The 19,069-nt window shown below is 37.1% G+C and overlaps 1 protein-coding gene across 6 annotated transcripts in view; it reads left to right on the top strand.

Moving 5' to 3' along the window:
- Positions 1-19,069, top strand: part of LOC103176098 (ankyrin repeat domain-containing protein SOWAHC-like) — a 173,229-nt gene that overhangs the window by 120,908 nt on the left and 33,252 nt on the right. For 2 of the 6 annotated variants that reach the window (XM_007889478.2, XM_007889484.2), the window contains exons 9-11: positions 13,724-13,810; positions 16,813-16,815; positions 17,106-17,108. The exons of 3 other annotated variants lie outside the window; for them this stretch is intronic. In XM_007889478.2, the coding sequence (XP_007887669.1) occupies positions 13,724-13,810; positions 16,813-16,815; positions 17,106-17,108 (93 nt within the window). The remainder of the gene's footprint in view (positions 1-13,723; positions 13,811-16,812; positions 16,816-17,105; positions 17,109-19,069) is intronic. One more of the 6 variants, XM_007889480.2, reaches the window with a different exon arrangement.

The following is a 19,069-nucleotide window of genomic DNA, read 5'->3' as shown; positions in this document are numbered from 1 at the left end:
GAAGAGAGGAGCACTAAGCTTTCTTTTCAAACATGGTAAAACCCTCCATCTGGCCACCCTAAACTCTGTTAGCTTGTTCAACTTGCTGTCGGCTGATTGGGCTTCCTGAAGCAGAAGTAACAACATCAATAGTGTAAACCCTTGCCACTTGAGAGTATTACATTTCATTTCATGCTTGACTTAATCAAAACTGGGGAAATGAAATTTACACCTTTTTGATGTTCTTTTCCCTGCTGTTTAAGAGAAAAAATCTTAACCCTTTTGATCTTCACAAGGACCTACTAAATGACCAAATATGCCAAACTGCCAGGAGCAGGCGGCTGGCAGTTGCCAAATGATGTGGGGTCAGCACTGAAGCACTTACTGCTTCAGCAGAAGCCCCCCAAAATGGAAAATGACAAGTTGCAGTAGAAGTGCTGGTTTAATTACTTGTTGGTGTGATGAGCCCTCAGATCCAGCCAGGCTGGGGGAGAAGTGTGCATTTTGCTGGCTGTGTGCTGCTATCCACAATCACTGTGCACTGTTTGCTCCTCTTAATGAAACCAGGGCTGTTAAAGCAGTTGGCAGCATCCTGCTGCTCACCGCACTGTGGTTGATCGTGACAAACACATGCAAGAAAAAATTAGGTTGTTTTTTTCCTCTTCTCTCGGAAGCTTCCAGTGGGTCGGACGCTCTCCTGCAGGCTTTCTGCCTTTTTTCTCACCCTTACTAAGGCCTTCATTTGTGACTTGATGAAAACATTTGTGATAGATAATCAGATGCTTGCGTCTTGCGGGGAACAACGTCTTGTTTGTTAAATATAAATTACCATTAACGCAGATAGCATTGCAGAAAGCAAAGGGTTTTGACACGTTTTCAATGAAGCAGGCTGGGTTTCGATGAAGGGAGCCAAGTGCTTGTAAAGAAACTTGTCTGGGACCGTGATGTTCGGACAGTTTTTGTGTGACAAGATACATAGTTTCTATTCAGCTATGGGGAGATTATTGGTTACTATAGTTTCACTAATGCTCAATTGAGGCTGATGGCTAAGCTGAACAGAATAGGTTAAAAGGTGCCGATGTTCAGACCCACGAAACCACATGTTGAGAGTCAGGGACCAAACAAAACAAAGAGCACATCTCTGTGTTCTTTGATGTCTTCTCTGAGCGATGTAGAGTGAGAAAGAGAGAATACTCTGCTCTTGGATTGGATGGCATGATGGGACCTGTGACAATGCTTCAGTGTGAAGATACAATCTAATGGTCCAAACAAAATAGAGCAATAAAAAGCATTCACCACTGTGCATATTTATTTTAAATTTGTGGCTAATAACTTTCTGAAACTAATATCTTTCCTCTTTATCTTGCATTGCCCAAACCAAAAACACTTTATACCCACTGTGTGACCTGGCCTGTTGGAATCACTTTACAATTGCTGGACTAACTGTCTGTACTGCTACATAAATCAGTTTGTAAGTATGAGCCATCTGTGTTGATTTCTTTTTATGTTTATTTAAATTCTGATGTCAAATAAATTACACGTTTCTTTGCACCATCGGTTATGAGAGGGCCCGATTTAATATTGAGCAGCATGGCTGCGTCATCGAAAGGCAGGCATCCGAGATTACGCTGGTGTTCTGCAACATTGCTTTATATTTGCGGCTGCAGCATGTCCAAATGATATTCCAAGAAATCAGTTCTTGAGCAGAGGTAAAGCTGGAGATAATGCTAGTAAATGAAGGAGCATTGTACATTTCTAATTATAATGATTTTTGTAAAAACGTTACAAAAAAATCAGCAAAGAAACAAAGACTGCCCACAGGCACGACTTGAATCAGTATATTTCTAACAAAATTGGAGACATTGTTACTTAAATGCCTCCCATTTCTTCTTCATACTTTTGACAGGGTTGATGGCAGAATACAATATCAAAAAAAATTATTGGAACTCTGTAAAGACGTACTCTGGCATGGAAATGAACCACAAACTCTATAAGTGGTAGCATAAAAAACAAAATATTAAATTACACTTGGCCTGTTTTTGAATGCAAATACTCGTTTGTGCTGGGCCTCAGGCAATAAGCAGTTACCACCAGTGCTAATATATATTAAATCATGCCTATTGTCTCTTAGTTCATGTTTAATTTATATCCAGCAGGCTCCCAAGTCATAGTTTTCAGATAAGTATGTAATTTGTACTAACTGTGCTCACCAAGTAAACACTTTTAAGAAAATTCAGCCTTTATGGAAAAGAACCCCCAAACAATAGGACTGGGATTGCTGTCCTTGAATTTGAGTCTTTAGTGACGCATCAGTGGGCTTACAATATGCAGAATTACCAGGCATATTAATGACCAGATGCAGTACCAGCCCATTCTCCTCACCAAAATCTTCTTATGCAAATACCCCATGAATCCAGTTCAAAGGGATGGTTTCAAAATGAGCTACTACACACATTCAGATGAGCCCTTTCACTGCCTGGGAGAGGACCTGTAAAGAGAGTGACATGAGAGAAGTTTGGACACTTGTTTTTATAACTGAACATGATCCTGTTATCATAATCTTATACTAGTTTCTTGCTCAGTTTGGTTTTTGATTTCTAAGTATTTAACAGAGGGGATAATCTCATCTTTTGTACCACTATGTACTGAATTTGGCACCAAAGAGAAATTGCTGTGTTTGGTTGCATGTTTAAACCATCTTTTAACTTGCGAAAGGTTTTGTATTGAACTGAACAGTCTTTGGAATTTTGTATTAGAATATTGAAAAAAAACCTTTTGTAAGCAAATTAATTAAGCTTTAAAGTTAGTTGGTTAGATTAAATAATTTTTCTTCTATTTTTTTCCATGTATGGAAAGTAGCAACTGAAATGCAGTGAATAATTTTAATTAAATATCTGAAAGGCTTTTTTTAAAAAAATAGCTATTATAAACGTATTTTAGTTTGGGTAAAAATCAACTACCCATAAATGGATTAGCTTCTTCTGAATTGCATTCAATGATCAGGTTTTTAATAGATCCAGTTTGCATAATGTGATAAAGAAGTGACTGATAAAATGTATGTGTTTTCCGATTTGAATTCAAGTCAACTGATTTGAATAAACAGGTTGTCAAAAACCAGTGCAAGGGGACCTTTAGCACGTATTGCAGAAAAGTATAGAATTCAGTTACTAAAATGAATAACTTGGTTTTAAATACTGAGAAAAAAATAACATTTGAAGTGAATAAAAAGAGACAATCACCTTTTCATTCCATAAAAATAACATTGTCATGTTTAAAGATGCTAATCTGAAAGTGTAATATACTTTGTGATTAAGCAAATACGTTATCATGTATTGTTGCTATGCAACTTGTTTTTGAGTGCTTATTTCACCGTGCTATTATGTTTTGCTTTAATCCTGTTTGCAGCTGATTTCCAAGTTCAATGCTTTTTTTTAAACTTGTTCTGTGGAAATGGAAATATTCTGTTTCAGTTCTCTCTTCTCTGCAATCTAATTGCACCATTGATTAGTATTAGTATTATTACATCTTTGAAAAATGTTCATTGTCAAACCAACACTTTGAAATTATTTTGGAAGGGTGGAGGGAAATCCGAGTGTGATTTAGTCATAGTGCAGTTTCAGAATAATTGATGATTTAGAAGTGTAGTGTAAGTGAAAGTTGATGATTTAGTGGCCACTGGTGGCAGCACTTCACAAAGCATTTACAATCCATTCTCTCATTAGATGGGCGCTAATAGGCAAGTGTTGTAATTGTACTGTTACTTGACAATGCATTTTATTGCTGCAAAATTGGAATTCTACCGAAGGTGATGGGTAAAACCATTTGTGCCCCCAATGTGATGGAGATGGGAAACCTATGGGTTACCAGAGTTAAAATCCCACACAGTGGAAGTAGAAGCAATCTGTTCACTGCATTTTGAATATGAGAAGCTGTGTAGCGAACGCTTGAACTTGACAGAGGTCTAAAACTCATTTTCACTAAAACCCTGGAGATGCCACCTTTCATCGGGACTCCACATATAGAATGCTTCCTTCCATGCTTCATTTAAAAAAATATTAAAGATACGCGTGCAGACTTAAAGGCTGATACATCAAACACACCTTTTTATATAGTAGGTGAAAATGAGACAAGTCTGAGTCGGTCAATGCAGTTTTATAAATTCTCGTACAAGTTGGGGTGTGTATACAGCCAGAACAATGCGTAGCATACCAAATAAGTGAGTTGGGGAGTTCATGAAAATGTCGTTAATCTGTCTCACTTAATCCTTCTCAATTGATTCCAATGAATGTGTAGGTTTGGCAAATTGATTCTCAAGCAAGATGTCAGTCCACTCTGCTGCACTTGCTTGATAGCCATTACCTGCTGATCAAACTTTGTCTGCAGGGGGGAAAAGAGCCCCTGATTCTAATTCCCCATTCCAGACCAGCAAATTCGTTCATTTTTTTACTTACTCTGTTAAGTTTCAGCACTGCATCTTGGCATCGACTGCTCACTTAACTTTGCAATATTTCTTACATATTATCATGGAATTGTAAATCTTAAGCAGAAGGTCATTTTGTATGATTTGTATCTGTAGTACTTTGAATGGTATAGATTCCTCAGCATTGTGCTGGCTTACATTCAACAAGCCTATGTTTTTAACAAACAATTGTTTCTTCATGAAGGGAACTGCAAATATTTGGTTCTGTCCTAGTTTTTTACTAAAAAACTAGGACAGAATAATAAATTACTAAAATTTATTAAAGAATAATAATAATTTAGGCAACAAATTTAAAAAAGATCTTTAACTGAAAGGCACAATTATTTGGGATGGATTGCTCCAAATTATAAAGGTAAATTGCTAATATGACTAAATTGAAAACATGTTGTTTATAAATGTTGTTCTGATTTGGAAGAAAATCTATAATCAGCCATAAAGTATTTGTACTGACACTATGGTAATACCATTTAATTTCCAGAACAACTTAGTTGTGTGCTTATTTTCAGTGTCTCATCAAGAATGTCCATAGATAAATATGCTCAAGAATAAATAGTTTTAATATTGGTTGCTTATTTTTATTTTCAAAAAGAGAATTTAAAGTTTATCCTCATACCTTTTGGGCTCATTAAAGTGAATTACAATCCTTGTTGACGGAACATCTTATTAATTTTTGGCAGCCATTGTCAAAATCAAATACTCCTCACAAATAGGCCATTCAGCCCAACCAGTTCATGCTGGTGTTTATACGCCACAGAAGTCTCTACCCACTCCTTAACTTCCTTCCCAAATCCTTCTATTCCCCTCTCCCTTGTGTGAAAGTCCATCAACCTTTTGAATATATCTATACTACTTCTCCTCCTCTTGTAAAGCAGTATTTTAACCCAGCTTTTCTCAAGACTCGTACCATCAAGAGCGATGCTTTTAATGCGATTACATCCAGCTTTGTTTCCCCACTTTAATTTAAAGATTGATGAGTTTCCCACAGTTGCATTTGTTCATTTTTAGATGGGGCACAGAATATATACATGTTACCCATATTATTTTGCACTCAGTACTAATGGTCTAATACTTTATTACTGTAACCTGCCTATCTTTTGTCTCAGTTGCTCATCTGGTAATGGCTTGGTTTCTGCAATCATCTCTCCAGAATGATTGCCGTCACCAGCTGAAAGGGGAATAGAGTCCATAAAGTTAGACTTTAATATTCACCAAATCAAATATAGAAATACAGGTAACTAGAATTGCTATCCTGATGACCCAAACGGGGAACAAATACACATCTACATTTCACTAAACTGCTGGCCTCAAAATCCAGTATGGATACAGAGGTGCACGTTTCAGATCTGATGCCTCCAGAATACGTTAAGATGCAGGAGCCTAAGGCAGTTGTAACCGAGCTACGTCAGTACAATGTAAAATTCAAGTCCTCTTCCATTTTCTAAAAAAAGGGGAAATTATATACCTATTTAACCACCACCATTTAGGACAAATTACATTTTAGTCAGTTCTAGAAAAAATTTAGTTTCTTGGCAAATTTTTATTTATTTATCAGCACTTGTCAAAATGCCAATATTCTTTCTAAAAAAAAAACCCTGTTCAGTTTGATTTTGAGGATCTAGGGGACAACTGACTTCCGGTTGTTTTTACACCAGCTTTGAAGATGAATTGAATTCTGTGGACCTAGGTGGAAGAGAACCATTTAGAATCACCAGGGCAATGCACAGCTTAATACTTCAGAATTAATATTAATGACTTAATTTAAAGCAACTTCTGGCATGCTTTCATGCTATTGCATTGGAATTACTACTGACTGCCAGTGAGGAAATGGACTCACATGGCGCAGGAAATTAAAGGGCTATTTTCTCCTCAGTTGCTGAGCATTAAACAGAAGCTATCTGCTGCATAACATTGCACAGGCCGCTGGGAGCTCTTGCCCCAGTGCCTCTTGACTCTAAGTGTAAGAGAATTAAATCTGTAATTTACAGTAAGGTACCATCAGCGTAGTGCCTCCAAGGCTAGTGTTACACTAGCAGAAGCTCTAGCACTGAATTAATTGTACCCAAGGCTACTTAGAGCAGCATGATACAAAGGTATACTGTCTCAGTTTCAATGGGGAAGGAAGGTATGAAGTGAAACTGCAGTGTGCATCTCTGAGTAGAATAGTACTGAGGTATGGAAATAGCTAGTCAAAAAAAATTCAAAGATAAACCTGCTATAATTGCTGCTCCGCTTATGGAGAAGAGAAGAGTGAAATACAGCCCAATCCTTCTGTATTGGATCTGAAGATTGGCACCATTATAATGTGTCAGTGTGATAACATTAAATGATGCTTTATTTCAGTCAAATCAGTATGGCTTTCCTAGCTGATCTGATGAAAGAAAGATTGGGAGTAACCCTTCACCATTTAAACACCTCGCACCCTCAAGCAGTTTGCTTATCTACACACTTGTCCTTCTAGGACAATACTCTTTTGTTCAAACTTCTGTTTGGAAGTTTTCCCATCTAAAAATAACAAAAACGCTGGAGCTGTATATATTTTCTTTAAAATAAAAGAAGTTTCCCCCGCCGCCCACATACACATTCACATTTATAAAAAAAACTCATTCAATATTAACATATATTTTATAATAATACAAAGTGAGTTGTGAAATATATGCCATTCAATGTTCATAAGCTATTTTTTGGCTTGAGCCTTCAGCATTACTCCCTGCAGGGATGCAGTTAAATTCATTGTAATCTCACCTCAGACAAATTCACTCTGAGCAGTCGAGAGATAGAGAGCAGAAGCGTCCGTGGTCAATGAGCTGGTCCTCGTTCAGTCTAGTGATAGAGAATGGAATGGCGGGGTGGGGGAAGAGGTGAAGAGAGAGAAGTCAGAAGAATCACAGCTATTTTCCTTGCCATTTCTATGTTAATCTAACAAAACATAACCACCGCTCATACCATTGCGCTTGTAAATATGTTACAATGATCCGATGGAATAAAATCGTCCTTTATCAGCAGCAGCAATCTAGTATCTTGGGTTTCTGACATCATATGTTTACTTGTCCTTTGTCTACAGATGCTTGGCCAGCTTAACTGCTAAATAAAAATAACCTCATGATTTCCTTTGAGCATTTTGTTCAGCCACTTTGAACTATGAAATAAAATGGTTATTGAGAAGTGAATTTTAGACATTCCAAGTGTCATTCACTCATTGTACAATGTAACTTATTTTTTCTTCAACTTTGAGCATTATTAATAAAGGAGAGCAATCTCTAGACATCGCCCCTGTAAGATTAGCTTAGTCTTAGTCACTGTATAAAGAGTGAAAGAAAATGGTGAATGATCAACAAGACATGACTTGGAGCAATGAATTATCACTAAAGTAGACATAAACTGACCTCAATTTAGTCTCAGATGACTAATTTTGATTAAACTGAAAGATGGCAGCACATCCCATTTTGTATATCCCATCTTGTAGGATGTACTTAGATACATTTTTCCCTTTGATGACATGAAGTATAGTTTTCTATTAGTTAAATATAGAATAATGGAAAGCATGGAGCACTTACAAAGTAGATATCTAATCAGGGCTTTCAGATGAACCCTAAGATTAGATTACAGCCTTGAAATCACGACCTTGTATCTGTAATTGTTTATAATGTATACTGTTTCAGTTTAGCGGCTATGCGTGTGCTGACTGTTGTTGTCACAATGCTGCATGCTCTTTGTAGATGATGGCATTCACACAAGAGCACTATGCTCAGCCTGGACTATGAACTCAAATTCCCAATACGGGCCTTGAACCCACAACCTTCTAACTCAGAGACGAGAAAGCTACCAACTAAGCAGTTCAGTCTGTTTTCATTTGTTTTTATTTTCTAAGTGGAAGGTGTCTGTCTGGCAGACAATTGTTTGAAATGTAACTGCAATTCCTTAAGAAGGAGTTGTGCATTTAGGGACTCTTTCCAGTAATCAGAAGTATGTGATGCCAGCCCATGGGAACTCTGTTTCAGCATCAACTACTTCTGTGGTGGAGTTCCTACAGATCAACAGAAATCCTAATGAGACTCCTCATTAAAGTTAGGAAATTCCGCAAATTAGACCCCAATGAGTTATTTCACAGCACTGTTTAGAGGAATAACATGCTATGAAATATCCTGTGCAAATTAGAATACTTTGTCGATTTAATATCATTAATTGTATTAATTACAGAATAACTCTTAGAATTAAATGCATGTAAAAATATTGAGTCAAGAATGGGGCATTTTACAGTGCCTCAGCCTTCCAGTTCAGACTATTAAGAGGACGTTGAGATTTTCACACTAAAAGGTCAATTTCAGGAACGTGTGGTTTGTGTATTCACGCTTATGACCTCTACTCTTTGACCCTGGGATCCTGCCAATCATGGGGGAAGAAGCCAGGGCAAAGAGCAGAGGTTAGTGTCCAACCAGACCAACAATGCATATTGAAATTGACCTCCATTACAAAATGGGAATATTTTTATAACGGAAATTCTTCTGTAGTAAGTAGCCTAGTTTTAATCAACCCTCAGAGAATGAGAACTCTTCTTGAAGTGAAACTATGAAGCTCTTCTCGACTGTCAGTATGAATGGGTTCCAGAAGGTCCAGCGACATTCCCTAATCACAATATCATTGGAACAGAATTTCGTGAAGATCAATTTGTTACCAAACGGAGGGGATTCCAAAAAGGGTATCTGTTCCCAGCTTGCCTCTAATCAGCCATTTTACAGATTAAAACACCGGATGAACAATACAATGTGCGCGCTTGCTTAATGATTTCTCACGATTTCTGGAGTTCACATCAATTGATTAACATTTGTTGTCGTTCCCATTTACATTGGCATTCACATCACAATCTCACTAGATTACTGTTCCCTTATAGATTATTTCTGCGATATGCACTACCTCAGTAAAATTGTGTTGTCATGTATTTATGTGTCATGGCAACTGCAATTCTTCGCCCAAATTGCTCCACAAGTAATTTTGCTCCTGTGCCAGTAGACACGAGACAACAATGCCATAGGTTTGCTCACAAACATATCAGTTTAAATACTCAGTCCTGAAGGAATTCAGAAAAGTCTGTCAGCAGTTTAAAAGCAGGGCAAATCAGCATTACTTCAGGAAAGCCGGTTTATAATGTGAATTTGTTTTTCACTGGTTCGTTCATGAACATTCTTTGAAATTAAAATGAGATGGTATGGGATTAGGATTCAGGTTCCCAAGTGAGTGAGATTTTAATCTGGCGCTACAATAATCACCCAGTTTATCTAAATCCTTATATTCTACAACAATGAAAATGTAATGGCAATGAAAAAAATTAAGATTAAAACCCCATAATACATTAACAATAAAAAATTCAAAATGCAGGTTTATTGTGGGGCTTGAGCCACAGGAAATGATTAGGCTGTTAGCTTCACTTCATTAAATACCCACCTTCTCTTTCATTACTATCTCATTAGAGACCACTTGGAAAGTTTGCTAACGATTATAGACTCAATATCAAATTTTCTTTCTAATTATCCAAAGATACTTGGTACCAAATTTTCTTTGAAACTTATTTTGCTTAATCTTAATTTTATGTTAAATATCTTTATAATACGTTTCTCACTTCATGTCTTTTTTCCCCCCATTCACCATGCTATTTTATTTCTTCTCCACTGGGTATCCACTGAGCCTAGGAAATTTACTAACGTTCTGAGAATGTGGTGGTAATAATTTTCAATTTAACACTTCTGGTTTTGGTTAAATGCTGGTCTGACTGTTGCTAACTGACTGCAGAGCACATTGAAAATTACTTCAAAAAGAATAAGTGTAAAGCAATTATTATATAAGATTGCAAAACAACAATCTCATTAATTTGGTTGTCATAAAGATATTTGTGTGTAATATATATATATATGTATGATATACTTAGCATTGTTCAATGTAGTTTTCAGTTCCACTAAAACAAATGCTCAAGTGACATCAATTAACCTGCAACTCAAGAACCAATAGACAACGACTTCAAATGTGATATTTTGCTGAACAGTAGAAACGCTTTGAGTCTGTATAGTAACAAATTATTTTATTTGACCACATGAACATTTTAACCAGCCCCGATTTTTTTTAAAAACCCAAATGGCCTTTAGACTATCTATTTGAGCATTCAGGAACAATATTGTATAATTGTCTTGGGAAAATGCTTAAAAGCTTTGTGTCGTTTTCCTTGATTTAACTTGTGTATTATCTATGCCTTTTAACATTAAATGACCATGCTTTCAAGTGTATCCAGCTCTAACCCACTGTACATCACCAAATTTCAAGGGAGGACACTGATACAGTACTTATCCAACTCTAAAATCTGTACAAACCCAATTAAACTCACCAGTTTCAGTCGTGCTCAGTTAGTTTTATGCATCATCATTTAATCTGGAGAAGGAATTTATAAGAGGCAGCAAAAACAATTTAGACTCCGAGTGGCACAATGCAGAGTTGATTGATGTGAATATTTATTGTCTGGAAGGGCATTAGCTGACCAGGGTGCAAATATTGAAACCTACTGGGTGGTTGATTATCAAAGGTATTCTTTCTTAGTTGTAGGGCATTTTTGGACAGTTGTAGTACCTTCAAAATGAACTTTTTTTTGTACTCAAGTTTTCTCTAATTCCCTAGAAAGCTAGACATCCCAAATTAACTTTATATACTTACTTCTCTTTAAAATGAGTGTGAAAATGAGTGTCTTACTTATAATTTGCTATTTTTAAAAAAAATAATGTGAAGATCTAAAATGTCTGTTGCTGGGTGCAAAATTACTGAGATCAGCCAAACATTGGAAAATTAGAAGATCAGATGGTTTTCTATAGTTGCATGTTCCTAACAAAGAAGAGACTTTCTCCTTTAGAAATATTTTACGTGGGTCCAGTTTTGTTTTTATTGTCCAATATTGTCTTATTAACGGATTATTTGTGCGCACTTAGTGGAGGAAATGTTGAACAGGGTTTGTTCTGCATTAACAGAATGTTATCTGTTGTGAAGTGGATTTGAACAATGTTTGAGTGAAGTGATAAGATTTGCAAAACAGTTTTACACAAGTGACAAATTCTTCTCATCATGAAAATTGCCCCTAAGTATTTTGTTCTTTTTAGCCAGGCCTGTGGGTTTTTCCCAGGAAAAAAAAGGAATGTTCTCGTCACCTGCCATTTTCACTGCCTACTTGACACCCCAGGGCTTCCCAGCAGCTCTTTCCAGCAGGAGCTGTCTTCCAGCTTTTAGCACCACCAAATAATTGAGGTTGTCACATCTCTTGTTCATTGTTTTCCGTGCCTGGCAAAAAAATGCAAATATTTCATTGTAGTCATTAATTTTCCCATCCTTTTCTTAAAGCATCTCGTTGGTTTGATCAGATGAAAAGGGCTGAAGGCATTATTGCAAACATGCTGGCATCCAGGTCTGCCTGTAGTGGAGAGAATCTCATCAGATAAAGTCTCAGGGAGGTCATCAATCATTGGCGCTGACAACCATTTTGCCTTCGTTTGTTACAGATGTGAACATGCTTAATTATTTGTAGTGTAATTAGTTCATGAAATGTCAGGAAATGTCAAACTGTGTTCACAGTGCAGATTTCTTCAGCAAAGTGGAATGAGAGCAAGTGTCAATGGGAGACATGCAGGACTGATGAGCAAAACCACATCTCCAGGCAAATGAGGAGATGGCTCAAGGGTGAAAAGACAGGGTCAAGAACTACTTAGGTGTAGGAATCTTGAGGGACATTTTTTTGAGAGTATATAAACAGGATGTGTAAAAAAAAACATGAAAGTTAATCTACAAAATAGAGGTTATTTTAGTAAAAAAAACTGTAGTCAATTTTCAACATTTCAAAATCAATTCAGCACATTTTATTACATTGCTCAAAAATGTGCCAAATACAGTAGATTATGGGCATTTGTAAACCTGCTTGTCTTTACGGTTATTATCTTTACTCTTTGTGCAATTCAAAGCTATTTTAAGCAAAAAAAATTAAACCCATGAATTAGGGTGATAACTGTACAGGAAGCAGTAGTCCTTTTGTGGTCCTTCAAGCCTGCTCTGCCATTTAATATATATAATCTGTTCTTTCACAGCAACAAGTTGCACTTATATAGTGCCCTTCATACGGGGTAGTGTCTCAGAGCGCTTAACAATAGAACTCGACTGAGCGGTGCGAGACACTGTTGAAGAGGAAGGTCTTCAGGGTTGTTCCGAAGATGGGGAAGAAGGAGGCAAGGCGGAAGGATTGAGGAAGAGAATGCCATAGTTTCAGGGTATAGTGACTGAAAGAATGGTCTTCATTGGTGGAGCAGAGTTGATGAGGAGGCCGGAGCCAGCTAAGCGAAGGCGACAGGTAGTGGAGTGGGGTGTAAGCAGGACGGAGGGAGGTGCCAGGGCATGAAGTCATTTTGTACAGGAGTGTGAAAATCTTGAAATCAATCCGTTCTGTAATAGTGGAGCCCAGCATCTAAGGAACCCTGGTTTGAATCTGTCCCGGGCAGATGTGGTCAGTGTCTTCACACTCCTGATAGCTTGAGTTTTGAATTCTGAATCCAATTCTCAATGTGCACATGAGCACTGTGCCAAACTGCCCATGATTTAGCAATAAATCATTGCATAGGAATACTCACTTAGAGAGGTCATTAAGATGGATGACCCAGGAAAGCGTCATGTCAGTAAGGTAGGAGGTGCTCTTCTATGGATGAGGTTGAAAGACAATGCGACAGCTCTACACTGTTTGCCTGAATAATGCACTTTATCCAACAGTGCTTGTTTCTACCAATTAGAAGACAAAGCTTTGTTCCCAAGGAATGTTATCTTCACCTTGGAACACAAAGTTTATAAAAAAAGATATTGTGTTTTGTAATTTTAATGACAGTTCAAAATAATAACTCAGCCTACTTATTGTAGGCTGGTTTTCCACACGCAGTGTACTAACGGATCAAGAAAATTCATATGCATATTAGCAAAACATAATGGATACATACTAATTAATCCCAAGTTGCTAAAACCCCAATTAGTACTATTTTGTTGTCACTAGATTATCAAGTTAGCATGGAATAATAAAATAATGTGACTATTTTTTCTCTAAGAACTGTCATTCACATGTGGAGTTCTTAGAAGGAACGAGGTCACAATCTTTCGAATTTTATCTATTACTCTCAAGTATTTTCTCATCTAAAATGTGAGGACAACAAAAACGATCTTAATGCTACAAAATACACGCAGTTGACGTGAGTATGAATTTCTCAGACAGCACTCCACTGGGCAGCCAAGCACGGCAAGGAAGAGATGGCAGAGATGATCGCTAAAACTGACATTGATGTCAATGTTAAATCCGTAAGTGACTGTGACATTAACTGACATTTGATTGGCTCCCTTAAGTCTTGAGTGCGTTTCCTTATTTTTCCATCCCTGTCTTTATACTTTTACCCCTTGCTGGGCTACTTAAAAAAAATAGCACCTTCTATAAAACAGACAGCGTTGCTTTTATAGTGGTCTTGCTAGACTGCCATTCAAACCTGTCAAATATTCCATCTTAGCATACCATTAAAGGCAAACACCGAGCAACTGTCAAATTACTTTAGGAAATTTACCAAAAATACTTTGAAATGCATTTCTAATGCGGCTGTTTTGGAGAATGCTCTGTAGATCTGTTGAATACCTTTTTTTNCTCTCTAAAAATATTCATTCAGCTTCTTTGGACTCAATTTAATAAATTGACAACTTGGTGTAAGCTCATTTTTTGGCCACTTTTCTAAATCTAATGAGATTCTATGGTGAGAAATGTAGCCAGGAACTGAAATGGACTAAACCCCGTGCTATTGCAGTGGAATCAGACTGTAGTGTGGCACATTTTAGAGTTTTCAGTTTTTGACCATCTAAGATTTGCTTTATGTCATTAGAAACTACTGTATTAAGAGGGTTTTGGTAGAAATTCTTACTGGACTTTGGAGTTGTTGGTATTGGTCAGGTGAAATTCCGTATCAAATCCTTTATGGCCCCGAAAGACAATTTTTCCAAAAGAAATAATCTCCCTGTTTTAAGTAAGATAAGAGCATTCTGCAATGGGACATTTTCCATGCCAAGGGTGGGAAGAATGGCTGAAATTGCCCCACTATTTCGAACTCCTTAGTTCTTCCTTTCTGTTTCAACCCAAACAGAATCAGTTCCACCATTTATTTATATTGCTGCATCATCATTTACTTTGCATATTGCTGATCCGAAAGCTTGCACCACAGCTAAGCGCAATACTGCATTAAAAATTCTTGCATCAAGGTAATCTCATAACAAACCATATCGAGATTATGCTAGAGTAGACCAAAAAGCAATTGGTTCATTGTCTTAAGGACGTTTTCTGGCTGACGCAGTCATCAGTTTAACCTGGAGTCACAATTTGTTTTCACTGATTTTTTTTAAGAGATAAAGCAAATCTCATTCTAAGAGGGGGAAAAAAAACATTCATTGCAGACCTTTGAGTCAAAAGTGTAATGTTTCACTAAAATAGCACAAAATTACCTGGTAAATGAAAGTTACTTTTTTTTTAGTTTTTCGGTAGCTTTTTTTGGACATAAAAAATCCTGTCTTTCCCTTGGAGCTTTTAATACTCCATATTATATGTAGAAAACCTTTCTGGATATAATATTTATTATCTAAATTTCTGTTAATCTTACACAGCATTTTTTTTGTCATACGGGGAATCTGTTTACAATGCCCTTCTATATAACATTGGCTCTTTTATAAGGTGCTAGGTAATGGACCCTGACATTTTGTGACATCAAAGCATGAAAATCCTGTTATTGTTTAAAAAAAAGCATTGTAGGTTACTCTGGGAGTCCAAACCATGCCCAGACACTATACTCCGGCTAGCAGTGAGTACATGCAGCGAGAATTGCCAGCAGGCTGTGCACAATTGGCTGCCGCGTTTCACCCACAAAATACAGTCAATTCACTTTACAATATATTCTGTGAAGCACTTTGAGATGTCTCGATTATATAAGGCGCTAATATCAAATGCAAGGATTATTATTAAAATAATTGGTACATAATTTTTTTTAAAAAAATCATTGAATTCGGTATCAAAAGGAATAATAAGCTTAAATGAAGATGGTCAGTCTGTGACTTTATTGACTAAGTATATGAGAATTTTTTTTCAGAGTACAAGGATGTAAAAATCCTCTGCCATGTTCATTCAGTCTTTTGATCCAGGCTGCACAGCCTAATAAAAGAGATATTGTCAAATAACTCCAAGGAGAAAAATAAAATGTGCATAACACCAAGAGAGGTATCTTCTTTAATAAATATCCTCAGAATAAATTGTATTTCTAATACTGCAGAAATACTGAAAAACTGCAAATGTAACCCTGAAAAGGCTCTTTTATAAAAAAACTAAAACTTGTATTTTTTCAGTAGTCGTTTCCCTTATTCTTCAAGGTGAAGGCCATCCTCTGGTTTATCTCCTACTGCATCCGGGCTTTAATTTCTTTTCTCCAACCTTTTCATTTTCAAATAAATTGAGGCATCCCATTTAAGAGGGCTTCCCCCCCAACGCACACCCCAGTGTGCTTGAGGCTAGGTTTGCGTTAAAGTCAAATAAAATTGGAATGCGCCACTGCACCTTTTTTCCACTTTTCTACCTTTTGTGTGTGAAGTAGCAGACGTGAATTTAATAGAGGAAGAATGCTGTGATTACTTAATGGTTTCCCAGACAGCAATGGCCTGGAGAATTAAATTTCACATCTGCTTTGATTGTGTTAATCTCTCTTTTCACATCCAGGCTGTTATGATGTGCACATGAGAGATAATGTTTAAACTGACTAAAGCAAAGTAAACCAGACAAGTCTGTTATTGGCTTTATAATTACATAATTAACTTTTTGTCTCTAATCGTTATGGAGGTAATGGTGCTGTTAAAATGGGTTTCTGGTGAGCAGAAAGTAAATCAAAAATCAATAATCCATAGAATGCCATTAAGGGCTGTAACTGCGCTTGTTTGATTCACTCAAGTTTTTGTACTGCAAATGAATTTCATTATGGTGCAGAATGTTATCTGGCAAGCTGACTTTCAACTGATAGAAGTGAGCAAGAGCATTGTAATCAGCAGCGTGCAGGAAAATGGACAAATGTTGCCATAAATTACACACTGCTTGAAATGCAGTTATTGCAGAGCGATTGACCTACTTGAAATTAATTCTATTTTCCATGAACCCTCCTTTATTTCTAATTTACATTACGATCATATAGGTCTGAAAAATGATATCATAAAAAAGATTAATGTACTAATTACTTGTCTTCTTATCTACCCCTCCCCCGGTTCCAACACCTTTGCACCAACTCGCTCAGCATGTAAGTATGTCACTTATTTCATTGTGACAGGGGTAATGCATTTGCAAACTGCGCTATAAATATTGGAATCCAGGCTAGCTATCTCATATTCAGACACCAGCCTTTTGAGCTATGCTTTTCCAAATGAGTTTAGAATTGACAAAGATTTTCAAAGCCAAATTACCTGTATGTCACTGTGAAATTAGGTTCTTGACCCTGTCTCTGATGTATGCTTATTTTCTACATATTTTCTCCCTCAATTTTATGCATCACTATTCACTGTTGGAACGGTGACATGTCTATCCTGAAAGGGGGTAAGTAATACTTTAATACACCTGCGAAATGAGCCTACGTTTGTCATGAATATGCTGAATGCCACCACTGACTGCAGTCAAATTGTTATTCCAGTGGCTTACTGAACTGAGCATTCCTTCAGTATTGTATCCATAAGGGATGCTGCTGTCGGAAACTGCCAAATTTTATAAGAGGTGGAAATGGTTTTACTTCTCTTAATTGTAACTGTTCTCGCTATCTCGTTAGTTTCGCTTGAAATATGCCCATTTAAAGGTGTCTGGTCTCTAACAAATAGAATTCATAAGAAGAATTCAACAGAATGATATCCTTTACTGGCTGGAATAGATTTTTACGCATGTTGTGCGTAATATTGTCTCGGTTGTATTTAAAACACCCCAAATAAAATTGCATAGTGCTTTCCCTTCCAGATTACGTTCAAGGCCACACAAACAGGATCTGTAACAAGATAAATTCAAGACTGAATTTAAGATCCGTAAAACTGTGCCAAGCATAGTATCGTGTACAGTGGAGTGATTCAATAATCTCTTAAACAGCCATTTAACCTCTTAGATCCACTTTAATTTCCTCAAAGTAGCCCACATCCAGCTATAACCAAAACTGCCACGGTTTATTAATTTTGTGTAAAAACATTGGAAGTATACCCTGCAGGGATGAAGGGAAACCTATTGTGGAGCTCATGTCTTTAACACTAGCTGCATTCTGCCCATTTACACTTCTGCCCTTCAATACACACTAGCTCACTTGTGTTGCCGTCAACCCCTCTGTCACACAACCCAATTCACCTGTTCACAAATACAGATGCCACGTCAACCATCACTACTGTCAAAAAACTGAACTGATAGGTCTTGAAATCCTTTTTTTTTGTTTAAAAAAAAGTCCTGTATTGAAACCTGCTCGAGATTTAACTGAGTCACCTGGAAATTGGTGTGCCCTGTGGTTGTTTTCGTGCAGCTACAAGATTTATTTAAAAAAAACTCTCCAAACTGTTACCATTTAATAAAATAATTTACCGTTCGAGATGGACTATGTAGAGAGCTAGGTTGAGATTCTTAAGAGTTTGCATTTACTGTATATTAAAAATTACCGACTCAACTAAACTTTGTATTTACTAATGAGGTTTTTTTTACTCCCAGAGATCTGTTTAGCACTTGACAGTCTTGTAAGTCTACAAATTAAGTTGACATATCTTTGCCCTGAATTGAGTTTTTACTGCTCTTTGTGGCTTTTATAAGATTCCTGTGAATTCTTCGACAAGCTAGGTAGGTAGCCTTCATTTCTGGAGGCAAAACACCTGGCTCAAGTGGAGCAGTAATTAATTTTTAGTGTTAGGGGTGCAACCATCATTCAGCTAGGTCTCAGTCTTTAGGTGATGGATGGCGGGTAAACTGAAGGCTGATAGGACATAGCCCATGAATCTGTTCTACATCATCAGTTCCTTTGATCACCGGCAGAAGTTCAGAGATGCCTCTGTGCATCTGTCCAAATAAACAAAGTACCAGCTATATCCTCTGGAGTTGCGTTCACAGACATCGAGCCCACCTCTGCTTCAGAAATACCCACTTCACCAAAAATGCCTCCAGTATAAAATAAATGCCACAGTTCTTTTTTTGGATGAAACCATTTGAAAAAAGCCTACGGTAATGACAGATTCTGTAGATAATAGATGACCCATGAAAGATGATAGCTGTGCTGACAGCAGGAGCTAGTTTCAGCATAGCTGCCATGCAGCATTAAGGCCTACAGCTGTCATGACAAGAAACTCAAAAGTTACAGCAATGCTATAGCGATTACATCATTTATCTTTTGAAGGCTGTTCCCTGATTAGTGTCTTGCATTCATTCTACTCACTGTCTGTGCTCAGCTTGAAGTAACTTGTCAGTTCACTTTCCAAGAATAAATCAAAGGATGTTTACTTCATAGTCAGGTTCGGCTCAAAAGTATGTGGCAGCAGAGTGTGCTT

The sequence above is a fragment of the Callorhinchus milii genome, unplaced genomic scaffold (assembly GCF_018977255.1).
Source record: "Callorhinchus milii isolate IMCB2004 unplaced genomic scaffold, IMCB_Cmil_1.0 Scaffold14, whole genome shotgun sequence".
In the NCBI taxonomy this organism is placed as follows: domain Eukaryota; kingdom Metazoa; phylum Chordata; class Chondrichthyes; order Chimaeriformes; family Callorhinchidae; genus Callorhinchus; species Callorhinchus milii.
Note: the sequence above shows the minus strand (reverse complement) of the source record. Positions and strands in the feature narration are given on the sequence as shown.